This window comes from Populus alba, chromosome 3 (assembly GCF_005239225.2).
Source record: "Populus alba chromosome 3, ASM523922v2, whole genome shotgun sequence".
NCBI classification, from domain to species: Eukaryota; Viridiplantae; Streptophyta; class Magnoliopsida; order Malpighiales; family Salicaceae; genus Populus; species Populus alba.
In genome coordinates this window covers 14,614,794-14,636,293 of record NC_133286.1, presented here as the reverse complement: position 1 = coordinate 14,636,293, position 21,500 = coordinate 14,614,794, and the positions used below count along the sequence as shown (strand labels likewise).

At 37.1% G+C, this 21,500-nt stretch overlaps 4 protein-coding genes and 1 non-coding gene across 5 annotated transcripts; 3 read left to right on the top strand and 2 right to left on the bottom strand.

The window, feature by feature from the left end:
- Positions 1-490: 490 nt before the first annotated feature.
- LOC118028572 (pectinesterase inhibitor 10) lies at positions 491-1,773 on the top strand. Its single transcript, XM_035032195.2, has one exon. The coding sequence runs from the start codon at positions 835-837 to the stop codon at positions 1,444-1,446; it is 612 nt and encodes a 203-aa protein (XP_034888086.1). The 5' UTR covers positions 491-834; the 3' UTR covers positions 1,447-1,773.
- A 2,947-nt stretch (positions 1,774-4,720) lies between these two features.
- LOC118028574 (elongation factor G-2, chloroplastic) lies at positions 4,721-8,789 on the top strand. The gene is made up of 4 exons (XM_035032196.2): positions 4,721-5,164; positions 5,942-7,356; positions 7,853-8,365; positions 8,466-8,789. Exons 1-4 carry the CDS (start codon positions 4,909-4,911, stop codon positions 8,631-8,633), a joined length of 2,352 nt encoding a protein of 783 aa, XP_034888087.1. The 5' UTR covers positions 4,721-4,908; the 3' UTR covers positions 8,634-8,789.
- An 868-nt stretch (positions 8,790-9,657) lies between these two features.
- On the bottom strand, positions 9,658-13,107 carry LOC118028575 (hsp70-Hsp90 organizing protein 3). The gene is made up of 7 exons (XM_035032197.2): positions 12,048-13,107; positions 10,856-11,144; positions 10,649-10,734; positions 10,339-10,562; positions 10,191-10,257; positions 10,036-10,095; positions 9,658-9,921 (listed from the first exon to the last, which is right to left on the bottom strand). Exons 1-7 carry the CDS (start codon positions 12,942-12,944, stop codon positions 9,808-9,810), a joined length of 1,737 nt encoding a protein of 578 aa, XP_034888088.1. The 5' UTR covers positions 12,945-13,107; the 3' UTR covers positions 9,658-9,807.
- A 2,232-nt stretch (positions 13,108-15,339) lies between these two features.
- On the bottom strand, positions 15,340-15,413 carry TRNAN-GUU (transfer RNA asparagine (anticodon GUU)). Its single transcript has one exon. It is a non-coding gene; the product is annotated as a tRNA-Asn (tRNA).
- Positions 15,414-16,181: 768 nt separating this feature from the next.
- On the top strand, positions 16,182-20,074 carry LOC118028576 (vacuolar-processing enzyme). The gene is made up of 9 exons (XM_035032198.2): positions 16,182-16,704; positions 16,876-17,040; positions 17,937-18,093; positions 18,293-18,378; positions 18,481-18,680; positions 18,853-18,901; positions 18,998-19,207; positions 19,298-19,504; positions 19,586-20,074. The coding sequence occupies exons 1-9, from the start codon at positions 16,474-16,476 to the stop codon at positions 19,766-19,768; spliced, it is 1,488 nt and encodes a 495-aa protein (XP_034888089.1). The 5' UTR covers positions 16,182-16,473; the 3' UTR covers positions 19,769-20,074.
- Positions 20,075-21,500: the final 1,426 nt, after the last annotated feature.

The following is a 21,500-nucleotide window of genomic DNA, read 5'->3' as shown; positions in this document are numbered from 1 at the left end:
GATTTGATTGAGACTAGCAATCGGACGGATGATATTTGTCCTCTTTCCATCACAAGTGATAAGTTCTTGTATACAGTATGGCTGGTTCATGAACTTTTGATATTGTGGTGAGATAGAGTTTTTCAACTTTTCTAGAAACAATACCATTGGCTAGGAATTTCTGACTGGGACCAAAGGCTAGAAAAACCTCAAAATTTAGGAAGAGATGATCATGGGAACAGATAGGCTAGAAAACCTAGGCAGGGAACTTAGCTGAAAATGGTAAACATTCATTAAAATGTCTCTTGTTGATTAATCACGAGTTTTAACTTCTTAACGAAGATTAAATTATAATCTAAAAGGTGCTTTTAGTCCCGGATCTATGAAATTTAGTCCGACAGCACCTTCCTTGTCAAACATAATAAAAAACGATGAAGTCAAATCCACAATAAATAGAGATGAAAGGCTGCCAATACAGTTATAAAGCAACTTGGTTATGATCTTGGAGGTGAGGTTTTTAATCTCCTCAATCTTGTTTTTGAAATAGACTCGCTACGTGCAGGACGCAAGAAAACAGAGATTTCTCAATCAGAACATGATTTTCTAGTGTGGAAATAAAGCAGTGGCATAACCTATCTAGTGCTTATCCATCCAAAGGCCGTTCATATGCAACTTCATCTTGACTAAGCCATTCTAACGACTATCTTCATGATCTCATCATCCTCAAAATAAGGCCCCCCCCCCTCCCCCTCTCTTGAGGAACCCTACAGTTGAGCCTCTATATAATTGCGGCCTCTGCTCTCTCTCCCTTCTCATGTTCAGTAGAGTCTCTCTGGTTTGAGAAATAGGACAGAAATGGAAAGCTCGTTTTTAGGCCTTGCTCTAGCGGCTGTTCTCATCCTCCAAATCTCTACCCCAGTAAACTCTTCATGCTCAGCCACCGGATCCTCACCAAGAAACATAAGATATATCAAAACATCATGTTATGATACCACACTCTATCCTAAATTATGCTACCACACCCTTGCAATCTATGCAAGCACAATCAAGACAAACCCTAAACTACTAGCTAATACTGCCCTTCATGTGAGCCTTAAGAGCACCAACTCGACATCAAGGTTGATGAAAAGGGCGTCCAAGACTCCTGGTCTGGATCCTAGAGTGCATGCGGCCATGTTGGATTGTGTAGAGGAGGTTGGTGATGCAGTATATGAGCTTCAAAGGTCCATTGAAGAGATGGATCATGCTGGTGGGTCAAATTTTTCTATGGTAATGAATGATGTAGAAACGTGGGTTAGTGCAGCACTAACAGATGATGATACCTGCATGGATGGATTTGATGAAGGGGCTATGAAGAAAAAAGTGAAGACCACTGTTAAGAGACATCTACGAAGAATTGCACGTTTGACTAGTAATGCTTTGGCTCTTGTCAATAGATATGCTTCAACTAAAGCTAACTTATCTTAACTCCTTGTTCTGTCTCCCTCTATTGGAAATTGTAAGGAGTCCAATCCTAAGCCAGCAAAGCTCGTGCATACAGTAAAAATTAGCCTGAATTATCTTGTCTTCTGCGTTTTCTCAGGATACTTGTTTTCAATAGATAGATACTTGGCAAGTATGATTTTGGGTTATATTCTATACAATAGTTATTTTGAGTTCAATTTCCCCAAAAGTCAATTGGGATGCTGTACAAGTCGGGTTTGGTTTCAGTTCCTTTCCTGCCCTCTGGTCTGAAACCAGCAAGCATGTTATTGGACTGCACTCTGTACAGGAAATACTTTCTTATTTGACCCATGCCGCGAGTAATGTATTTTTTTTTTAATAAAAAAATTAGATATACTAGCAGTTTTTAACATAAAAAGTTCTAAATATAAATAAAAAGGCAAGTAATTAAAAAAAATCATAATTATATGTGTAAATAAATAAATAAATAGTATTTTTAATATTACTAAAAAAACAAAAAAAAAATATGTATAAATTAAGATATTTAATCTCGTAATATAAAATATTTATCTAATTGTGTGTTTTATTCTTAAAATATTTAAACACGTAAAATTAGTTGAGTAAAAAAAAAAAAAACATATCATGCAGCATATAATAGAAGTATAATATAAAAATAAATATTTTTTAACTTTAAAAATAAAATTCACCTATATAGAACATAAAAAAAATATAGATGAATAAGAATAATATTTTTAAAAATTGAATACATAAAACAAAAAAAAAAAAACCTTTAGAAGCATGAAATCTGATTTAAAAAAAAAATTAGCCGGAGTTAACTTTAGGTGTAGTGATGTACATGCAATTTAGGTAATAAAAAGCGAGTTAACCCAAATTAACTTGTAAAACTTGTAGTAAAGGTCGTAAGATAAGGATAACCTGATAGAAAATAAATTAAAAAATACCATAGAAAACAAATTTTTTTTAGAAAAATTAATATTGAATGATGAAATTTAAAAAAAAAAAACTTTAAAAAAGACGAACCCATTAACATTAAAATGATATTTTTTGTGATAAAAATACTAGGGTCAAAATCTTTCTCTCCTCTTTCCTTTTCAATGACTTTCTTTCTTATCTCTCATAATCTAGTGACTAAAATGTGATGAAAATAAAGCTTGGGAGTTAAAATGTAAAATATATAAAACTCCATGGACCAAATGAAAAAAAAAAAACTACATGAACCAAGTGAAGATTTTCAATCATGGTTCCCTTACATTGGAGTCCATAATGTCTTTGAACGTAAGAAAATAGTATATTGCCTGACTTTGTTAATATATTTTATAATTATAGTATGAATTTGCTATCAATCATGTGGTGTTTTTGGCAATTTCCTAACTGAATCCCAGGGGGCAAAAAACCATAATTGATTTGGAAGTTTGATGACTCAACTATCGAAATTAGCTTATAGTTGATGGCTAAAATCATTTAATACATATTCTTTTCTGGACTTGGGAAATCATCTATGACTTTTTAAGTTTGGGATAATGGATGAGGATTTGTTTGTTTTTGTATTTTAAAAAATTTGAATTTTTTTTTATTAATTTCAAATTAATATATTTTTAGTATTTTCAAATCATTTTGATGTGCTGATGTTAAAAATAATTTTTAAAAAATAATAAAATATTATTGACATGAATTACAATAAAAAATTATTTGAAAAATAATCACAATCACACAGCCAAATAAACTAACAAATAACTGCACAGCAAAAACAAGTCCCTGATTGTGTCTAGGGCCTTCCAGTAAGTATAAGAAATGAAGCTTTAGAGGATGTGAGGTGTGTTTATAGAATGTAAAGAAAATTGTTTGGAAGAAGAAGAAGATTAAAAGAGAATTATTAAGCTGAAGATGACTTATGCTGTGGTTAAAGGTTGTCTACATGCCTTGAGCTCAGACGTGTCCGTGTAAAGGGTAATATAGTATATATACATATGCCCAAGTCCAATAGAACGCAATCAATTTTAGATGCTACATGCTCGGATGAGCTTTTTGGGCCTTTAGGGCTTTCTTACGGTGCTTCTTGTGAGCGTTGCCTATAGCTCTAAAACGTGGGCCAGGTGTAGATATGCCCTTCAACGACAAAACCATCTTTAATTGGGCTGTTACTTTCTAGAGCGTGAAAACCCAGTCAGAATTGAATGACCCAAACGGTAAAGACAGACTTCACAAACTACAATGTGGGCAGGTGGATGGGCTTTGTCTTTGGGCTGAGCTATTTGGTTTTGATGCTTAAAGTGTGTGAATCCTGAGAGAGCATGCAAACACGTCAAACTGGCAAATACGATTATATGGGCCTGAATAAGAAGCCCACGTGACTGGGCATATTTTAGGCCGCATGGCATGATTCTTAGCCTTAAAAATAAAAATAAAAATGGGGGTATTAAATTGGTAATTTAGGAACCACATACGAACGTAAAGATTTTTGGGGGCTAATATTTCCCTAAAACAAGAGAACAATTGTGTTTTTTTTATTTTTTTTATTTTTCCTCTGTGAACTAAGAAACTAATCCTCTTTTCATGAGAATAAGAAAAGTAAGACCTCGTTGGATCTGGAGGTCAGGAAATCAACAAGTCACATGCGAGCTCTCCACTCCAGGCTTCAAGTTTGGATAGGCTATTTTACGTTGGCCCACCCTGTCACAAACACCCACGAAGAGATATTCTGAGCTGCGTGGCCGCTTTAAAGCCTCTATATTTTATAAAATCCTGTATTTTTTAAATTATGTTTTTTATATATTTTTAGATTATTTTGATATAAATGCTCTCTTTTATAATTGAATAAAAAAAATAATTGTGTTCAGTGACATTTTTAACCAATATAATTTCCGAGATTCTTAGAACTGCCACGCTTCAGATAAACAATATCTTCCAAGCCTCCTCCTCCTCCTTTTTTTCTTCCCTTCAATGGTTGGTGTGTTTTCGGATAAGGTTTTGTGCAAGATCCATTCATTCATTGCGTGCTTCAACACATAATTCACATATAAACAATTAATTTGTTGAAATCTTTACGTAAAAATATCCTTTTTTTCTTACCTTCTGAAAATCCTTTATCTTCCTTGATCAAAAAAAGAAAAAAGAAAAAAAGAAAAAAAAAAAAACCTTTCTTTTAACAGTCCTCGACAGATTATGTTGGATAATAAAATGTCACATATTTTCTTTTCAAGTTAGTCGTCGGAAAAATAAGCCCAAAAAAAATTGAGTAGTTTAGGTAATATCGTTAATTTCTTCAAATAAAGGGGCAGACAATACGCAAGCTCAATTTTAAGCAATTACTCAAAGGAAAAGAAGAAAATTAAGTGGAATACAGAAGCCCGAGCCAAAGCAGAAGTGTTTCGTTATCCCCAAACGAAACAAGCCCAACCACAACACAAAACCAGTAGAGAGAGACTCAAGGTAGGTCTCTTAACACACAGGAAAAAACCAATAAAAATGGCAGCGGAGACAGTGAGGCTAACAGGTTCAGCCTCAGGTTCAAGCACACCCTGCAATTTCAATGGGTCTCAAAGAAGACCAACTCACTTTCTTGGTCTCCCTTCTTCTCGTGCTTCAATTTCGATATCTTCTTCTCTCTCTCATTTCCTGGGAAGCTCTGCGCGCATTGGCTCACACTCTTCTAAGTTCTCAACTTCACGCCAACTGCGAGAGAGGAGGAGAAACTTTTCCGTCTTTGCCATGGCTGCTGATGGTCTCTTTCTGTTTCAGTTTTTATTATCTGAATTTCTTTGTTTTGGAGTTAGTTTGGTGTTGTGTGCGGGAGTGTTTTTTGGGTTTATGAAGGAACCCGTCTGTGAAATACTTGTTTGTTGTATGTGTTTGATGATATCGTGCTTGTCTTTTCTGTTTTCGCTACATATCTGGCAATGGAATTTGAGATAGGAATTACTTTTATTCTGTTCCTTTGCTTTTCTATTTTTCAGTGATTTATTAATGGAGTTTCTTCTTCTTCGAGTGCATTAACATTAAAGCTTGGATTTTTTACTGCCATGACAGAGGAAATGAGTTGAGTATTCGGTTGGTTGAAAAGAGGTTGCTTGTTTTTTTTTCCCTGTTAAACTTATGAGCCGTTGGATTGTGGATATATGAAAGTGCAAGGTTTATTTTTCCTGCACATGGCCTTCGCTTTATATTTCTTTCTTATCACAAAGGCTGCTCGGACTCTAGCCTTTACAGTTTATGTTATCTGTATCAGTGTCAGAAGTCACATAACTATGCTGCTTTGTGGGTTTAGGTGACTGATAAGGTTCCTTCCTAGGATAGCTTCGTGATTTTGATTGATTGTAGAAGTTCTAGTTGCATACTGTCTGCAAGATTCAAATTTACTTTATTGAGTACGTGAGCTGAGGCACATGAATTTTAAAAATAATCTTTAATCTAGAATATGAATTTCCTTGTGTCAAATGATTGGTACTTGTTGTAGTCTCCACATCTGGCTTAACATGTTTTCTACTTTACCTTTTTCCAGAGGCAAAGCGTACGGTGCCTTTGAAAGATTACCGGAATATAGGGATTATGGCTCACATAGATGCAGGAAAGACTACCACAACCGAACGGATTCTGTACTATACAGGAAGAAACTACAAAATAGGGGAGGTACATGAGGGAACAGCTACAATGGACTGGATGGAACAAGAGCAAGAAAGAGGGATCACCATTACTTCTGCTGCAACTACCACATTTTGGAACAAGCATCGCATCAACATTATTGATACTCCTGGCCATGTTGATTTCACACTTGAAGTGGAACGAGCTCTCAGGGTTTTGGACAGTGCTATCTGCTTGTTTGACAGTGTTGCTGGTGTGGAACCACAGTCTGAAACTGTGTGGAGGCAGGCGGATAAATATGGAGTGCCCAGAATTTGCTTTGTCAATAAGATGGATCGGCTTGGAGCAAACTTTTTCCGAACTCGAGACATGATTGTGACAAACTTGGGTGCCAAACCACTTGTTCTTCAAATCCCAATTGGTTCAGAAGATAGCTTTAAAGGAGTTGTTGATCTTGTGAAAATGAAAGCTATAGTCTGGTCAGGAGAAGAATTGGGTGCAAAGTTTGCATATGAGGATATTCCAGCTGATCTTCAAGAGTTGGCTCAAGAATACCGTGCACAGATGATAGAGACCATAGTTGAGCTGGATGATGAAGCTATGGAGGGCTATCTAGAGGGAGTTGAGCCTGAGGAGGAAACAATCAAGGTATTAATTAGGAAAGGAACGATTGCAAGCCTTTTTGTCCCTGTCTTATGTGGCTCCGCTTTTAAGAATAAGGGGGTTCAGCCATTGCTTGATGCTGTCATTGATTATTTGCCTTCGCCTATTGACTTGCCAGCAATGCAGGGTTCTGATCCTGAGAACCCAGAAGTGACAATTGAAAGGGCTGCAACTGATGATGAACCATTTGCTGGACTAGCATTCAAGATCATGACTGATTCATTTGTGGGATCCCTCACATTCGTGAGAGTGTATTCAGGGAAGCTAAGTGCAGGATCTTATGTAATGAATGCGAACAAAGGTAAAAAAGAGAGAATTGGAAGACTTCTAGAAATGCATGCCAATAGCAGAGAGGACGTTAAAGTAGCTTTAACTGGTGATATAGTTGCTCTTGCTGGTCTAAAAGATACCATAACTGGTGAAACTCTTTGTGATCCTGATAATCCTATTGTGCTTGAGAGGATGGACTTCCCTGATCCTGTCATTAAGGTTGCAATTGAACCCAAGACTAAAGCTGATGTTGATAAGATGACGACTGGTTTGGTCAAACTTGCACAGGAAGACCCTTCTTTCCACTTCTCACGTGACGAAGAAATCAACCAGACTGTGATCGAAGGAATGGGAGAATTGCATCTTGAGATTATTGTAGATCGCCTCAAGAGAGAATTTAAGGTTTGAATTTCTAATTTTCAAGTTAATTTCAAGTATTCTTTCACTCTAAATCTTCATCAACTTGGATTTTGAATGTTCTTTGACTTGTATGCTACTTGAAAATATTGTGTTTGCTGGGTACGGCTAAATACTTAATTTTGCATTCAGTCCCCTATCCATGTAACAATTAAGATGTACAATCATAATATGCTAGATTACATGCCCCGCACGTCATGCTATTTTATTGGCTGGCAAGTGTAGATTCAGTAAGAAACCAGACTCCACTTAATTATCCGAGAGAGAGAGGCAGGAATCTGACAGACTGAAACTGGATTCTTTGGTCACAGTACTTCTATGGATTAATTTTATTTTGATTAAATTGTTTTTAGACAGTTTCCTGCAGAACAACTAACAGAGAAGCTCTGTTCAACACTTAGTTTTTGAAAATCTACTGAGAACAAAAATACTGGTTGATGTTAATTTGAATTGTGATGGCATGGTTGCTTTCCTTAAACAGGTAGAAGCAAATGTTGGTGCACCACAAGTAAACTACCGTGAAAGCATTTCCAAAGTAGCAGAAGTGAAGTACGTCCACAAAAAACAGTCTGGTGGGCAAGGACAGTTTGCTGATATAACAGTGCGGTTTGAGCCCATGGAGGCAGGGACTGGATATGAGTTCAAAAGTGAAATCAAGGGAGGTGCAGTGCCAAGAGAATATATTCCTGGAGTGATGAAAGGACTCGAGGAGTGCATGTCTAACGGAGTGCTTGCTGGCTTTCCTGTTGTCGATGTACGTGCTGTTTTGGTAGATGGTTCTTACCATGATGTTGATTCAAGTGTGCTGGCATTTCAACTGGCGGCCAGAGGGGCTTTCAGGGAAGGGATAAAGAAAGCTGGTCCAAGAATGCTAGAACCTATAATGAAAGTTGAAGTAGTCACACCTGAAGAACATTTGGGTGATGTTATTGGTGATCTCAACTCAAGAAGAGGTCAGATCAACAGCTTTGGTGACAAACCTGGTGGTTTGAAGGTATGTGATGCCATGTGAGATGGTCCTGTATTATTTTTCCTTGATCTTTGCTGAGCCTCATTTCCAATCTCTTAAACGGGTTGGTTTGGGATTAATGCAGGTGGTTGATTCCCTTGTTCCACTGGCTGAGATGTTCCAATATGTTAGTACACTTCGAGGAATGACGAAAGGGCGTGCATCCTACACCATGCAATTAGCCAAGTTTGATGTTGTCCCTCAACATATCCAAAACCAGCTTGCTGCGAAAGAACAAGAAGTTGCTGCTTGATTTTGTTTTTCTGATTCCCTGAAGAGGACGGAGCATTGTGTTCTTGTTAAATGGATGCCTTTTGTTTCAAGTAACCAATTTTGTTTTATTTTGTACCATTCTTATATGTAAAATGCAAAGGGATTTACTAAAAAAACAGAATTAAGGTTTGACAAACGTGGCATTGTTTCAACCTGGAAAATTATTGTTAAATTTGACTGAACCTGTAGAGATGAGGGAGTTAATTACGAGAATATGAGATTAAGGGAAGATTGACAATACCACTGACAAAAAGGAAGTTGTTGATTGGGCAGATTGCAAGTAGAAAATTTTGGTTGCCTCCGTAGAGAATAGTAGAAGCAGATCGGAACATGGATTCAATTAATAGCATGGTTAGAAAAACTCAGATTCTTGTAGTAATCTTGGGATAAAACTTGTAGTTCAAGGACATAACTCGGAATTGGTGGGATGCTCCATGAAGAAAAGCTTGATGTACACAGATTCGATAGAGGTGATTAGAGGTACGTTTTAGAAATGGATGGAAAGGAAGCACTGTTTGGCATAGCTATATTAGGATGTGTTTCTGATAATTTTGATGTCCTAAAATACAACACCCTTGAAACCCTTTCCGTGCTGCGAGCGGACAAGGGAGCAAATACGAAGTAAACCTAATAAAAGTGCGTTACGCGTGTAAATAGACACATAATCCTGGGAGACGAAGCAGAATTGAGAGTACCATCCCTGTTATTCTCTATGCTCATCGCTTCTTTGTTCATTCATTGATGTGAGCGAATCGAGGAATCTAAAGACAGTCATTTTTGCATTAACTGTAGCTTTCTCTGATTTCCCTGAGTGTGGCAGTTGACACACAGAAATAAAGCAATTCCAAAGGATCCCGCCGTTGGACTTGCTCATGCAAAAGCACCACGTCCTGCAGGGAGGAACCACTGCACATGGCTAATTTTTCATATCCTAGAGGAGCCTTGTCGCTATCCAATTAAGGGCAAGCACGACTCTTGAATGTGTGTCCACACGCAAGCAAATATAAACAGATCAAAACTTTTCCAAATTCGATTAATTTTTACCACCTGGCCCACTCAAATTCACATTGGAAATTACATTTCACTGGTGAAAAGGTTCAAAAAAACAAAAACAAGAGAGTTTCGCCCATTTAACTGCTTTTTTCGATTCATATCTATCTCATCTGGACAATTCCAGCTTGGACAAGCTTCTGAATCTTGCTCATCACCATTGGGTTCTTCGTGTGTTCCTGAGCAGACTTCGGATTCTCTTGGAAGTCAACCAACACCTGAAGATTGTGACAAAATGTATTATTACTACCACGCACAGTTGCAACCATCTTCGATTTTGCATTTGTTCTGCGGATCTAGAGAAAAGGGTGGAAGGCAGTTTAAATCCTTACCTGTCTCATGACAGGATCTGAGAGAATGTTCTGAATTTCCGGGTCCTGCATTCCCTTGGCCTGCAAATGGAAGTCACAAATTCAAGACCAATGATCCCGCCAACACTCAAACTTTCTGAGCATTAAACGTGTAATTCATAAAAAAATAAAATTACCTGTCTTTCCTTTAGCTCCTCAGGGCTTAGGTCACCACGGCTGGCCTTATTGAGCTGTTCCACACATCTGTAAAAGAAGTGAGAGCACAGTTCAACTCTCTCAACCATGTGTACACTTAAATGTAAACAAATCTAGATAAATAAATACCTTCTAACACCATCTAGCAATTCCTGGTTCCGAGGGTCATGTTTCAGACCCTCCTGATAAGTTTCCAAGGCTTTATCATACTCTTTCATGAAGAATTGAACAGCACCTTTTCTTGTATAACCCTTTGAGAATGTGGGATCAAGTTCAATGCACATCTCTGCATCCTTCAATCCCTCAGGAAGAGCCCCAAGTTTGGTGTAGCATGCAGCTCTGTTACTATATGTCTGTAAGCAGCAACCAGCCAAGCATTAGAGCGGAACAACTGAAACCAATCACATACATACGAAAATGTTTGGGTGACTGTTACTACCTTGGGATCTTTAGGATTCCTTCTCAAAGATTCTGAGTAGTGCTTCACAGCCTCTGGATACTTCTGCTGCTTGAAAGATTCATTGCCTGCAGAAAGTGCACACCATCACACCATACACATATGTAACAAAATGGATTAAGTGACAGAATAATATGAACAGCATTCAAAGGAATAACCAGCAACTAAACATGAACAAGGAGTAGCTACCTTTCTCACGCTCTTCCTCAGCCAATTTTGGATCAAAGTACTCTTGTTGCTCAAGATCCTTCTTTGCTTTCTCCGCCTCATTTAGTTTCTTCAGTGTGTCTGGATTGCGATGCTCTGTAAGGGCCTTTTGGAAAGTCTCAATGGCAGGTTCATAGTCCCGTGAGCATGCTGCCATTTTCACCAAGGCAGTTCCTTTCCTTGTCAATGCTCTTGCTATCATCTTAAAGTCTGATCTAAGCTCTCTACCTCTTTCAACAGCTTTGTCACAATCTTTAATACATTCATCATACTGAAAATTGTAATTGGATCAGAAAGGGGTACAAGTGAAATCAAATAGTAAAAACAGGTGATAATTCTACTCCTATACAAAACCATGGTTAGCCCGTGTGAGCACGATAACATTAAGAACTTTCATCGAAGCAGAGTAAGCTAGTCAGACTGCGAGTGATCACCTGAATTTCTCTCAATAGCTATTACAAAAAGCAGGACTAATATACCCCAGATTCCATTCAAGTATGATCATCATAACCCGACATCATTCTATTCAATCCATTTCCAGACGAATTTCAAAACACTTGAATCGGAGATCCCTAGTCAATGTCTTCCTCGCATAATGCAGTCCACTGCAATAGTTACCAAAACTTGCAACTCCTTTTGGACCCAAACTTACGAAGAGAAAGGTGGGAGACAACCAAGCGTTATTACTTATTTACAGTTTAATAAAAGGAAGCAGAAAGAGCGAGACAGAAGATTTGTTATCATGCTTATGTTCCCCTAGTCTCCATTTAGACTCTTCTCAAACTATAATCTGAGCTTTGTGTGTACATGATAGACTCGTCCTTCAATAAACAGAACTTCTCTTTATTTCTATTAAGATAAAACGTCACTAGAATACTCTCACCCTTCAAAAATAGTATGTGCAAGGAACTTGGTCAACAGCGTAATGTTACACAGCTTGGGCGACTCCTTACTAAGATCCAACAAAGAGTGCATTGTTTTAAGATAGTTAACATTAAACAAGAACAGACAGCCTTAAGAGTTAAGACTATGCAATCATTCCAAATCTAACACACACAAAAAATCTTTTTTGTCAGTAGCACAAGTAACAGCATTCAAAAATCATAGAGCCCATAAAATTAAAGCCAATATGAAGCAAATCAAACCAAAATAAACAGCAAAATATTAAATTTACCTTTCCCGTCTCCAAATAAACAGCAGCACGATTCGTCAAATACGAAATATCCTCATCATCAAGCTCTGTCGCCTTCGTATAATGCTCAATAGCCTTCTCAAATTCCTTCTTTTTATAAGCTGCATTCCCCAACTCCTTCTCTTTCGCTGCTTGAGCTTTCCTCTCCTTAGCCTCCTTCTCCTCCCCCGTTACCTCCATTGGCTCTGGCTCCGCTACCTTCTCCTCCTCCATCTTCTTATCTTCCTTCCTCTCCGACGCAGAGGACTGAGGAGTGAACGTCTCCTCCGGAATCTCCATATCGTCCCCTGAATTCGGCCCTCCAAGCTTAACATTCAACAAAACCCCAATAGCCTGCATCACTCTCTGATCCTTCAAGTAGAGATTCAAATTATTAGGGTTTTTCTGAATATCTTGCATCATCTTAACGAAATCCGGCTGCTGCAAATAAATTCTCGTCGACGGATCCGCTGTTAACTTCGCCCACATCTCCGGACCGGAGAATACATTACCAAACGGACTAGGCGGTGGCGCAGCGCGGCTCCGGGAGGCAGCTGCTTGAGCATCCGCCAAACCGGATTTTAATCCTTCATTATTAGGATCAATCTCGAGTCCTTTCTTGTAAGCAGAGATAGCGTCTTGGATTTGGTGCAAGCCGAGATGAGCGGCGCCGAGGCGAGAGTAACCTTTCGACCAGTCCGGATTCAGCTCAACGGTTTTCTTAGCGTCTTTTAAAGCATCAGCGTAGTGGTGGAGAGACGCGTGAGCCGCCGACCGGTTAGAGTAGAGAACGTGATTGGTTGGGGAAAGGGCGATGGCGTCGGTGAAGTGTTCGACGGCGGAAGCGTAGTCGCCGGCTGAGAACGCCTTGTTGCCTCGGGATTTGGCTTCTTCAGCCATGCTGAACGGTGCTGGGTGATGTCGTTTAGGTAAGTGAGGTTTCTGAGAGATATTTTATAGAGAGAGAGGAGAGGGGAAGGGGTAATATAGGGAAAGAAGAAGACGAGAGAATTCTGGTGACGGGAGAAGAAGAGGAAAGTGGGTTCTGGAATGTTCTTTTTTGTGATTTTTACTAAATGGATTCGGATTCGCATAAGGGTTTGGTGACGGGACATTGTAGCGGGACGCTTTGGTTAAGCTGTGTTTTTGTTTGACTAATTTGACTGCCTAGTCGTGAAATCATTTTGGAATTAAAAATGGTTTTATTTTAAATTTTATAATAAGAGTTCAAGTTTTTTTAAACCAAATTTAGGAATTTAGATTATAATTTTCAGATGAGACTTGAAGCGTAATCCGATTTAAACCCTTATCCAAGATCGGGTATCAACCCACAAAATTAGTGGGCTGATCCAATGAATTGATTATAATAAACTATTATATTATTAACTTGTATTCCGAGTTAAATCAAATTTTTTTAACTTAAAAATAATATTCAAGTATTGATAATTGATAATATATTTTTTTAATAATTCATTTTTGATTCATCAAGACGTTAATATCCATTTTAGCATGTACGATGACTTTTTAAGATTAGTCAATATGTTACTATATCAAAAATGTTACCATAACTTTTAGCATTATTGTTTACATGTTTGGACAAAACACCTCATAATCCAAAATAAACTTATTATACATAGTTTATATAAATAAGATAATAAGGTATATCTCTTGTGATTGTGATGGCCTGAAAATATACAATAATCAAATATCAACCAACATATTAATATAACTATAACATTACATCAGTTAACATATAACTAATTTTTTTTTATTAATATGGATGTTCGGGTCAGCTTGCATTTATTTTGACTAATTCTACGGGTCTTGAAATTAACGACCATATAAGTTTCTAGTGGTTCTGAGATTTGTAAAATTTAAATTGATGACTTTTAGGAAAGTTCTTTTTTCTTTATTCCATATAGATGAATACAATCTTTTATCTCATTTACTTACTATAATTTTATTTTTTACCCCAATTTCCAACATGTTATCATTGGTCACCTATCACCCGTGTAAATTAATTGATATCACTGAATTTTATTGATATCATTAATCTCCCAAATCAGAAATAATTAATCAAATTTAAGAAATGTCAATACCAATAAGTTACAATGTTACTCATTGGTATCATTAGTCTCCCAAATCAAGAACAACTAATAAATTTTAAGAAAGGCTGATATAAATGTAACCTATTAATATTATTAGTCTTCTAAATTATAAATGGCTAATCAAGTTTAAAAAATATCGATATCAATATAATTTATTGGTATCATTAATCTTTCAAATTAGAAATAACTAATCAAGTTAATTTAAGAAAATAATGATACCAATACAACTTACTAATATAATTAATCTCTCAAAACAAGGAACGGATAATCAAGTTTAAAAAATATCGAAATAATATAATTCATTGATAATTTTAATCTTCCACACTTGAAATGACTAATTAAATTTACTTTAAACCCCTTCATTTCATAATCTTGATATCAAAGTCAATGAACCCTACTGACATCACTAGCGTATATTTCTTTTCAAATGAATGCCGATAAAATTAGCAAGGGCTGGCTGAAACGGCCTGTTGAAGCTCGGATTAATGACGCTTGGATCCTCGTGAGAGTTTATGTAATGCTGTATTTGGTTTGGCATCAGTAGCTAATGTCCATTTGCAGAAGTCTCCTTCATTAGCTGGAACAGTCCCAAGTGAGGCTCGTTGATCAGTCCTTCTTCCAGCTGTGTTTGATCCTAGGCTGGTTCGAGGAGTTCTGGGTATTTCGCCTTTATGGTAACAGTTGAAATTAAAGTGGTCTTCACGGAGGGGGAGATATACTAAAAAAAGGTTCATCATCTTCATCCTTCGAATCAAAATTCATGTTTTTGCACGTAATTGGGGCTCGCAGATCCCCATTAACGTGGTATGCGGACATGGGCAGGATAGTGATTCATCTTCCTTGTATAAAGTTGGATCGTAGTTTCAATTTTCTTTCATAAGACATGCTTGGTCCCTAATTCTTTTCGAACTACAGCTAGTGAGTTTCAATTTTCTTTCATAAGACATGGTTGGTCCCTAATTCTTTTCGAACTACAGCTAGTGATTTTCAATTTTCTTTCATAAGACATGGTTGGTCTCTGATTCTTTTCGAACTAGAGTCAGTGAAAATGCACATTTGCAGTACCTTGACTCCTTGGAGATTGATTGTTTTGGCTTATCTAACTTCAGTGATTAAAATTCAAGTGGGGAGGTATTCCATGGGAAATCTATTCCACCATCCAAGAAAGGTTGTCGAGTGAAAAAAAACGCTAGAGGAAGGGGTCGAACCTCCGACCTTATGGTTAACAGCCATACGCTCTAACCAACTGAGCTACTCCAGCTGGTTGACAGTTGCGCATAAATTTAGATATGTATCGTAGTTAAAATATCCAAGGGGTCTACAAGGGAATAATGAGTTTGCATCTCAATCGAGTCAAGCTGATTGAGAGCAGTCGACACGTTACAGTTGCAAATCCAAAAACATTCCAGTTAATATGGAGAAATGCTAGGTAGAAGTAAGAATAAATTAATTAATATTGGGCTGCCAAAAAAGGAAAAAAAAAAACTAATTTTGGGATTGAATGGCTGGAGTAAAAAATAGAGGGCCTGATGTTGTTTAATATTTAAGTGACTAAATTAAGAGCACATACCCCCTGCTACCGGTCCAAGGCCAAACTGAGTTGCTAAAATGGGAGGTCGGTGCATCATAGGTTTCAGATATTCTCAAACAACATATGGCAAAAGTCTGTCATCCACTTACTTTTGTTCAATATATATATAGTTGAGTTTTTTATATAAGAAAAAAAAATAATTTTCCATTAAATTCAGATTGTCTACGTTAAAGCTTAAAGCGAATTCATGAAAACCTAGTTCTTATATATCGTGTAATGTTAAATGCTTGAATTGTATGATCGAAGGAGCTGTGACCAGGAAAAGACAGAGAATACATCTTCCGAGGTTGCTATTTTTTGGGTTGAAAAAAAATCTGCTCTAACTTTCGACGTAACATGAGGCAGTAACCTAGTTTTAGCTGTCTTTCAAAACTATTTGAGGACAAAATCAACAAGGCCCCTGCTCTAAGAATCGAAACGAGAAAACCCCTCTCCTTTAAACAATTAATTAACACAGCTCCAAAACACGAAAACAGCACAGCACAGCCCACTTGCATATAAACCTTAGCATTTTGGGACCCCCTGCAGGTCTTTCATCATTGCCCCAACGTGTCAGCCCCTTACTTCGCATGGCATCTCGAATTCTCACTTTATAACACCTTCACCGATTCTCTGCAAGTCACCTAGCTTTTCCTAATTTTCTCTCCAGGTTTTCTGTTTTTCCTTGACCAGTTATTGTTTTTGACCATCGCTGCTAGTTTGATCGTTTCCAGGAAAGGTCGGCTTTCCGATGGAGACCCATAAGCCCTATTTTCTGTCCGCTATTTTCGTACTTGTGATGCTGTCGTTTTTACATGAACAACGTAGCCAGGCCGCTCGGTTAAACCCGGTTGATGCGGGAATTCTTATGCCAACAGAGAAAGATGGACCGGAAGTTGATGTTGATGATGGTAAGGAAATTGGAACAAGGTGGGCAGTTCTTGTGGCCGGTTCAAATGGTTATGGAAATTACAGGCATCAGGTGAAATATTAACTAGCTAGCTAGCCCCCTCTTTTTTATTCCTTTTTTTTTAGAGACCAGGTGGCTTATTTATCTTCTTGGACTTGATTTGTTAGAGCTAATACGCTTGTGTATGCTATTGATTAAATCATCGATGATTTAATTGTGGATATGCATGTGAAATATACACAGGCGGATGTCTGCCATGCGTATCAACTTCTAAGAAAAGGAGGGATAAAGGAAGAGAACATAGTGGTGTTTATGTTTGATGATATAGCTGAGCATGAGTTCAACCCAAGACGTGGAGTTATCATCAACCATCCTCAAGGAGATGATGTTTATGCCGGTGTGCCTAAGGTAATTACTCCACATGTACTCCTATTATTAAATTATAATATAAATTCATTTTTTTTATTGTTTCAATGTTTAGGTTTAAAAAATACAAAGAAATATTATTATTTTTATGGGTTTTTAATTGAAAAGTGTATTTTTACAGCAAAAACACTCATGTCTGCCATGTTGAAGGTTTTGGGTGGCATATTCCATCCCAAGTTCGTCAATGATTGTTGCATCTTGTCATTATTGGCTTCTATCACTACGTGTCATCTTTATTTTAGTTGCAGACAACCTTGGTCCGTCCAAGGTGCGTTCTTAGTAAGATCTATATTTCAACCTTATTGGTCTATCCTAGAAGATATTCAAAACTACCGACAGGATTTTATAAATATTTATTAAAAATGAAAAGGACGGCCATTTTCATATTGATTTATAGCATATTAAACTATGAATTAGTAAACTGGACTTTTCCTCAAAATATCTCTTCTTCATTTACAATTTTATTATTGTTCACATAGTTGCAAATCAATTGCATTAATGTTTATTTTAGCTGCTGCTATTCTATCCGATAGAGCATCCGATCATTCCTTTTTTTTTATTTTTTTCCCAGTTGGCAACAAGTTGATTATGAAATATTAACAGGTAATATGTTCAGCAATAGACCACTAAACAACACGGTTTTCTGAAGGAACAGAAAAATATAATCAAAGGATTGCGGATGACCTGTCAAGTGATTTAAGTCATTTTTTGAGCACCACATCATATTTTATTGGTCACTTGATTGCATTTGGACAATAAGGTTTATGGCCGAATTTGAGATGATTATTTATTGTACTAATTTAACTATAAGCCATAATTTGGCTTTTAATGGTGAAAGTTTCACGGAAGCTGTTGAAATACATGGTTTATCGTGGTAGGATTACACCGGCGTGCAGGTCACCACTGAGAATCTGTATGCAGTACTTCTTGGTAACAAGAGTGCTGTCAAAGGTGGAAGTGGCAAGGTTGTGGATAGCATGCCCAATGACAGGATCTTCTTGTACTATTCTGATCACGGAGGTCCTGGAGTTCTTGGTAAGTTTTTTCAGATTTTTTGATCATGTGGTTCTGGTTCATTTCTTAGGCCTAAATATACCAGTTGCTATCCCATCCATAACAAGAGCACCCTTTCCCTCCAAATTTGTTCCCTGTTTTTTAATCAAGGTTTTGGAAAAAATGCCACACAGTTTTGGGAGAAAATTGAAGCTCACTGACTTGTACCATGTGAATATAGGGATGCCAAATATGCCTTTTCTATATGCTATGGATTTCATTGAGGTTTTAAAGAAGAAACATGCATCTGGGAGTTACAAAGAAATGGTAAAGAGGCCATTGATTTTTTCCTCACAATTCAGTAATTCTGTATACTGCCATGGAAATTGACAAACATTTGATTGCTGACAAGCTCTTGTGCGCGCGCAGGTCATGTATATAGAAGCTTGTGAGAGTGGGAGCATCTTCGAAGGGATCATGCCCGAGGACATAAACATTTACGTGACAACAGCATCAAATGCGGAAGAGAATAGCTGGGGAACTTACTGTCCTGGGATGGAGCCATCTCCACCTCCAGAGTATGTCACTTGCTTAGGGGACTTGTACAGTGTTTCTTGGATGGAAGATAGGTGTGTACTATAATGGCTGCTTCCTATCCTTATCATGTACTACGCAAACCAATCTCAGTTCATTCTTCTTCGATAGTAGTTCACAGATATTGATGAAGGTCCCTTTCTGAGGAAAGCTAGAATTTGTTAGTTTTAATTTTTTATTTTTTATCAACTCTCTCTTTTCCTGCAGTGGAAAACACGATCTCAGAAGAGAAACAATAGAGCAACAATATCACGCGGTAATGACGACAATTATCATTAAATGAGGATTTCTACTCTCAGCTTAATATAAATTGGCGCTGGTGTAATGCAAGATTTGTTTTTTGTTTACGCAGGTGAAGGACAGGACTTCCAATTACAATACGTTCACTTCCGGATCCCATGTGATGCAGTATGGGAACAAAAGCATCAAAGGAGAGAAGCTTTATCTGTACCAAGGTTTCGATCCTGCTAGCGCAAACTTCCCTCCAAACAATGTCCACATTGGTGGGCGTATGGATGTTGTTAACCAGAGAGATGCAGAGCTTGTTTTCCTCTGGCAAATGGTAAGTGCAGATCTGGGAATGAAGCAGTACTTTTGGGACGTAACGATTTATCTTTCCTGATGCGCTATAATCTTGTTTTGTTCCCTCCAGTACAAAAGATCCGAGGATGGTTCAGACAAGAAGACACAAATCCTCAATCAGATTAAAGAGACTGCGAGGCATAGAACTCAGTTGGACAGCAGCATGGAATTGGTCGGAACACTATTATTTGGACCTGAAAAAGGTTCCGCCATGCTTAAATTTGTCAGGGAACCCGGTTCTCCCCTTGTAGATGACTGGATATGCTTAAAATCGATGGTAACATACAAATGCTAGTTCAAGTCTTTTCCTTGCTGCGCATTCACTGTGTTATTAATTACTAAACTTCGAAAATTCCAGGTTCGACGGTTTGAAACACACTGTGGATCATTGACGCAGTATGGGATGAAACACATGCGAGCATTTGCTAACATTTGCAATGGTGGTGTCTCTCAAGCCTCCATGGAGGAAGCTTGTATCGCGGCATGTAGCGGCCACGAATTCGGGGACTTGCGTCCTTCAGACCAGGGTTACAGTGCTTGAAGTACTGTAGAAGGAGCTCGAGCGTGTTAGATTAAGCATAATGTTAGATGCTTTAATTATCCCTCTGTGGTCGCATTTCCATGCCCAGGTGTTGTAAGTTGGTAGTATTTGTTACTTCAGGTCGTACAAATTTCCAACTCATCTACGTATGTGGCTGGAGTGCCTTGTTTCCCATAAAACCGTACTCGAGATCTGTATCCGGACTCACCTTGGAGATTATACACTCCGTTAGTTGTAAGTTGTTAGTGTTACGAGAGGAATTGTTTGTTAATTTATAATTTAAGCATAAACAAGTTTGATTCCCAATTCTATTATTTGTTTGGTGACCTCTCCCGGCAACCATATGGTAGATATTAAGGCAAAAGCACCTCTCACTAGCTAATATTCATCAATAACATTCATGACCAACCATGACATGATTACATTAATCAAATGACTAGCCACACAAATGTTTTTTATTTTTATAACCCAGGATTGTCCGAATTAATTTACATACATCACAATTAATTTCCACACCTATTAAATATGCAAACCTAGTAGGCAAATAAAACATTACGGAATGACATGCATGTATAAAAAATAAAATCAAACCCGGATGCAAAGAAAACATTCAAGTAATAAGAGTAGATTGATGTGAGTCCCTTCCCCACTGGTCCACTAGCTCAAGTATTAAAAGCAGTACATTTTATGTATAATCTCGAATGATTCTGAACCATTATTGAGTAAAGGTGGACAGAACAGGTAATGAGAGTAGATTGATCATTGATGTGAGTCCATAATTTTTTTATCTATGATTTCATAGATCTAGAAGCATGTTTAAATACACTGCAATTTTTTTAGGAAAAAAAAAATCAATCAAAGGCCATGAAAAATAATTTTAAAATTTTAATTATTTTTGTTGTTGTATTTGTTTTGATAAGATATGCTGATATAAAAATAAATTTTAAAAATTAAAAAATATTATTTTAATATATTTTTAAAACAACAACACATTTAAAAAAACAACAACTACAAAATCCCTTTTAATGTCAAACCTATCAACCCAAATTTTTCTTTTTCACGACTTTTCGCCACTCGCCTGTGAGAGTCGCCAGCCGGTGTAACTGAAGCAGCTCAGATGCACGCATTTTGAAAATCGGTATTCTTACAAAACTATGACTACTTGATTTTTTTTAAAAGAAAAAAAAAGGGGGGAAACAGAGAAGCAGTGTTGATAAATATCACGAAAGTACCATTTGGTAGACTATTCATGAATAGAAACAAGAACACGTCTCATGATAATTTCATCAACTTTGCCTTGATCAAGTGTCAGAAATTTAGAGTTTGATTTTTTCCACGGCTTGCTTTGTATCAACTCTCTGGGTACTTTATGACATGAAATCTTTAAATTAAGTGTCAGAAAATTTAGAGTTTGATATTTTGCACAGCTTCTTTAGTTAAATCTTTCGTTAATTTGAAAATGAAGAAAAAATAGTCAGATTATTGGCACAACGACCTTTTTCTTTATTTTTATGTCTGCTTTATTTATTTATTTGAAAATAAAACATATCTTTGGACCGAGACAAGAAGATTCATAAAAATATAAGTTCATATATCTAGTTTTGTTGGTAATTAAGATGGGGTTGCTAGACTAACCTTAATTTTGTTGCTTTAACTTTGAAAAAAAGACGGGAGAGGAATAAGTAGCGGAAATTCAGACCTAGGGAAAAATAGCATTTTTTGTTAGCAATAT